The sequence below is a fragment of the Penaeus japonicus genome, unplaced genomic scaffold (genome assembly GCF_977035675.1).
Source record: "Penaeus japonicus unplaced genomic scaffold, GWHDUDI00000001_assembly GWHDUDI00000008, whole genome shotgun sequence".
Taxonomy (NCBI): domain Eukaryota; kingdom Metazoa; phylum Arthropoda; class Malacostraca; order Decapoda; family Penaeidae; genus Penaeus; species Penaeus japonicus.
Window position 1 is genome coordinate 14,550,522 of NW_028234410.1, and position 5,131 is coordinate 14,555,652.

The 5,131-nt window shown below is 37.0% G+C and overlaps 1 protein-coding gene across 2 annotated transcripts in view; it reads left to right on the forward strand.

Annotated features, from left to right (window-relative positions):
• LOC122255457 (putative peptidoglycan muropeptide transporter SLC46) overlaps positions 1 to 4,894 on the forward strand; it is a 20,687-nt gene extending 15,793 nt beyond the window's left edge. For both annotated transcript variants that reach the window (XM_086539102.1, XM_086539103.1), the window contains 5 exons: positions 423 to 524; positions 1,140 to 1,286; positions 3,635 to 3,718; positions 4,027 to 4,183; positions 4,534 to 4,894. In XM_086539102.1, the coding sequence (XP_086395228.1) occupies positions 423 to 524; positions 1,140 to 1,286; positions 3,635 to 3,718; positions 4,027 to 4,183; positions 4,534 to 4,585 (542 nt within the window). In that variant the 3' untranslated portion in view covers positions 4,586 to 4,894. The remainder of the gene's footprint in view (positions 1 to 422; positions 525 to 1,139; positions 1,287 to 3,634; positions 3,719 to 4,026; positions 4,184 to 4,533) is intronic.
• The last annotated feature ends 237 nt before the right edge of the window (positions 4,895 to 5,131 follow it).

Below are 5,131 nucleotides of genomic sequence, written 5' to 3' on the forward strand. Positions count from 1 at the left end.
TACTGTCATTGCACATTAAAACTACAAGCGTGGTTCTATTTAATAACCATATTTGTTGATATTTAAGATTTAGTAAGTAATATGAATTAACTATTGTCATCCTGATATGGGACTTTCTCTTGCGCTTGAGCTGTTGGTTTGTTATTCTACTTTGGAATAATCAAACAGATACGGGTGCCATTTCTAGCAAATCAATCTTCAACATCTAAGTTATTAAAGGGAGTTTGCAAGTTTATTATTCGTGTAAGGTTTACATGGTTACTCTAATATGATTTGATAATGCACTGCAACTTATGAAATATACCAAATTTCAACAGTATTGAAATATACATTGTTGAAAATGGAAACTCCCGTGAACACACGTTTTTCCTCTCTTTCCGTTTCCCACTTTGTTGATCCCTCCGCGCGCGTGTCCCTCCCAGGCGAAGGCAACGTGAAGTACCTGTTCACACAGCGAGCCCTGGACTGGAACCACACTCAGTACAGCCACTGGGGAACCTTTTCATCCCTCCTCAGTGTTGCCGGTGAGACTCTTTGGAAACCATCTCAATAACTTGTGATGTCTTTCTTATTTCTGGCTATGTCTATGTATAATTCAAAGGCTGTTTTGTTTGATATTGCTGAATTTGTTTAGGAAAACGCATGTTTGCCTCAGTGTTATGTATATAGGGATACAACTATGAAGATTTATTTTGTAAATTAATCCTTGTCACTTTAATGCATTCGGGCTAAGCGTGCGACTGTTTCTATCACCTTTAAATGTCGAGTATACTTCAACATCCATATAAAACAATTGTATGGTACAGCCTTTAAAATACAATTTGTTTCAACCTGTGCATGATTTTGTCCAATATGGATATCAACCTGCAGTGCACACTCATCTCGTCCCCATTTACATCATTTCATAATACCATTACGGTGCTATATTTTTCAGTATCATTAGTTTTAAATTATGTGTAGTTTAATTATATAATAATTCTAACCTGATCCACGCTCCCCAAGACTACATATATATCACTCCCTAAACACATTATCCATTTCATAATAGACAAATAAAAAAGAAGAAAAAAAAATCACCAAGACACCGTAATCACTGAAACCAACATGAGCTTAAAATCCCCTACGTATTGCGCGCACAGTTCTGGTGGTGGCAGTCCCTGTGGTGAGTGGCGTGCTGGGCATCCGTGACGGCTGGATGGGCGTGATAGGGGCGGTATCTCGCATGGTCGGCAGCCTCTGCTACGCCTTCGTCACGAGTCCCGACCTGGCTTGGCTCATGTGGATGGGTGAGTGTGTACCGGTGCAGTAGCTCTCGGAAGAAGTAAGTCGGGACTTTATGTGGACGATGGGGTATGATGGTGGCGTTTTAACTGCCGTCTGCGTAAACAAAATTTGTGACTGCGCATTTTTTTATCTCGCCGCACTCCGCAGGTGGATTTTTTTCTGTATGAATAAACACATTTTTGGTGTTAATGTCACGTTGCATAAGTATATTACAATATATCTTTTCGTGTTAAATTTGTGAGATGGGATGAATGATTAATTCTGATGGTTAAGAATGGTTTGCTTCCTATATTGTTTGAAATATTATATAAAATTATTGCTATAACTGTGAAGATCATAATAAAAATGATTGCCAAATTCCACGCTATGCTTTCCATATGATAAATCATGACGATTTAACCTAACAGATAATGTGTGAAGTGAATAGCCCTTTCTAAAGAAGTATTCTATTATGTGATACTCGATGATAAATATGCACTTAATTCTGTTAAAACATTTTTTTTTTCCTGCATCCCATCCTAACCATTTATTCTAGCCATCTTTAAGCACAACATTTACTGCAATGTATAACGGACGATGTACGCAAACTCAAAATATGGTGACATTTGTCGCAATCTTTATATATCTAGGGAATCTTCTGTTCATCCTACAAATGCACTTTCAGTCATTAATGTATTGCTACATGATCACTGCTGCCTTTTCAGTATCTCTAGAGAACTTATTCGAGTAATAATTCAAGTGGTGTGCTAAAAACACAAGTGATAAAACGATTACATTGTGCAATGTGTTGCGAACAAATGTCGACCGTGTGAGTGCAAATGGACGATTGCCTCGGAATCTTATCTTTTAATAAATGAAAATGAAATGCAATGATATAAATCACAACGGTACATCCGTAGGGTAGTTTCAGCGAGATCTCTTTCTCGTGTATTGTTGCGCTCATAAGTAGTTTACGGATTCAGAAAAAATGTATTTTCAATTAGAAGCTGATATTGCAGTTACTTTTTCAAAATAGACGGTTTCCCAACAAGGAAGTAACGTTTCCTTTTACTCTCTATAAAGTGTTCTTTTCGTCTTTCTTTTAATTGTTGAGATTTACATATGTAATTTGAATGCATAACAACTTACTGAAATATACACTGTTGAATTTCCACAGCACATCTTGTTGTGGAAATGTCAGAGCTTGCGGCGTTATTGTTAGGATTCATTGCGAATGACTGCTCGGCTCCGCGCTCACATGCAGTTGATGATGTTTCCATTGGAAAGCGATATATGATTGGCGCTGGATTAAACTTCTATCCGGATTTAATGTTTGTGACACTTACGAAAGACGCCCTTGGTCATTTGGTATTAAATGGGATTTACTGGGCATCCTTTACTTTATTTTATGCAAATGTGAAACACGTCTTGGTCTATTATTTTTGCTATTATAATCATTATGTTTACTATTACTGCTATTGTTAATATCATCAATGTTGGTATCATTTAAAACATATATCATTATCACCATTATTAGTATTCATATTATTTTTTATATCAGTATTACCACTATTACCATCATCATTATTATCATAATTTCCTAAAACCAGTATTACCATTATCATTAATTTGATCTATGTTTTGGACTATTTCTGAATACCTCTTGTTTTTCCATCATCATTTTATTACTCAGCTTCAAGCCCCGATAACACAGAGCCACAGGATCCTCGAGCAATAAGGCCAATTCTTGCCTCGTTTGATGAGTTGGCCCTCTGGCAGGTCAATCGTTCGTCTTCTAGTGGCAATGGAGTTGAATCCACTGCAAGGTCATGGGAAATGTCTCGCAGCAATTTGGCTGTTGCATCATGGCGATTAACATTGCGTAACTAATATCAAAGGAAGATTGCCTTGATTGATAAACCTTTCATTGGTGAACCGTGCTGAAAGGAGGTAGCATCAATGAATTTATGTTTGTTAAGGCTGAAGCCTTTGGTTCTAATTGGGGAGATTACTAACCAGCTCAGTGCTCCCGATTCATGTGCGACCTCTGCCTTCTGCCATAATTCTTGAGATAGAGGAGGCGCTGTCGCCTTTACTTGTTCCTCTTGCCTCACCTGGAGCTGCTTTGAGAGCGTTGACTTGGGCCCCTGTTTACTCGAGTCACTTTCGCATGTTGCATTTGGCTGAACTACTACTATTGCTATTACTACAACTGCCATTACTACAACTTCTGCTACTACTACTACTACTACTACTACTACTACTACTTCTGCTTCTGCTGCTATTACTACCACTATTACTACTAAACTCATTGTTATTATCATCATTACTAATAATACAATTATATTCTCTATATTGATCATGATTGCAGGCGCGGCCATTTCCAGTGCGAAAAACCTGGCACCGGTTTCAATTCGTTCTCTCCTGTCGAAGTTAGCCGGGGCACAGGATGTTGGTAAGTTCTAGAAAAATACGTCTTATTTTCCCATCCCCTTTTTATCACCGTTATACGAAAAGTTATCGTTTTTTAAGTATATCTTCTATAGTCTCAATTTATGCAAGCGGTCTGTCATGAGAAATGTATTTTTTTTTTTTTAATATCTGTGGGAAGATAAGAAATAACAACCATCCCTTAGAAATAACACTGGCATCCAATATTCAAACCTCAGTAGTGTGAATACCTCCAGCGTTTAGTTCCCAACAACAACAACAACAAACGAAGAAACAAAGACAGAATGAGTTCAGCGCAAACTATCTCTACAGGGAAGGTATATGCGGTCATGGCGACAGCGGAGTCCATCTTGCCCTTTGCCGCCGCGCCCATGTACAACTCTGTCTTCACCGCCACCAACGATACCCGGCCGGCCACGTATAATTTCCTCTCCGCGGGCCTTTACTCGGGCCTTCTTGTCATTATACTGTGAGTGGATTTACTTGCTTGTGCTCATTCTGTTTATAATGAAAATGAGCACGAGAAAATTATTATTGTTACTATTATTATTATTACTATTATTATTATCATTATTAGTATCATTTTCATTATTGTTGTTGTTATCTTTATCATTATTATTATTTTTGTTATTATCTTTATCATTATTAGCATTATCATTATCATTATTATAATCATTGTTATTGTTATCCTTATTACTTTCATTATTATCCTCATCATAACCATTATTATCATCATTATTATTCGCCACATTATAATGTAAATCTAGCCCAAGAGTGTTAATTTCTTTTATCCAGAGTCACTTTCTTATATCTTGACAGAGGCGTCACGCTGTCCATGCGAAGAATCACCTCGAGAACGTCAGCCCAATGACAGCCTCCGGACATACCACGGAATATTTTCTTCGGTGATAAGCTATGTCGGCTGTACTTGCCTTGCCAAAGGAGCCACGGGGGATTATTGTTTTATTCAAAGAAAAGGAGAACTGTGTGTTTATATAATGTCAAATACAGTGCAAGGATTTTAATAATAGTAATGGAGATTCACCGAAGTGAACATTTTATTTTCTGCAACAGCAAGGGAATCCATTCTTCAAAGTGCTCAACATTCGGGACCATGTGTGCTTATGGATTTGTGCAGTCCAAACACATAATTAGATTGCACGCAATAAAATTACGAGATAATTTTTGGAATTTCTATCATACATATCGATATCATATCTTCTCTAAAAGGTGCATAGTTTGATATTTTCCCCCAGTACATATGCTTTTATTTCTCTGTGCAATATTTGAAGTTAGAGAGAAGTTAGATATTTTAATTATGAATTCACTTTTGATTTAAGAGAATAAATAATACTGACATTTTCCTGTACTATTGGTAATCCTACACAAAACTCATACCATAATTATGCCATAATAC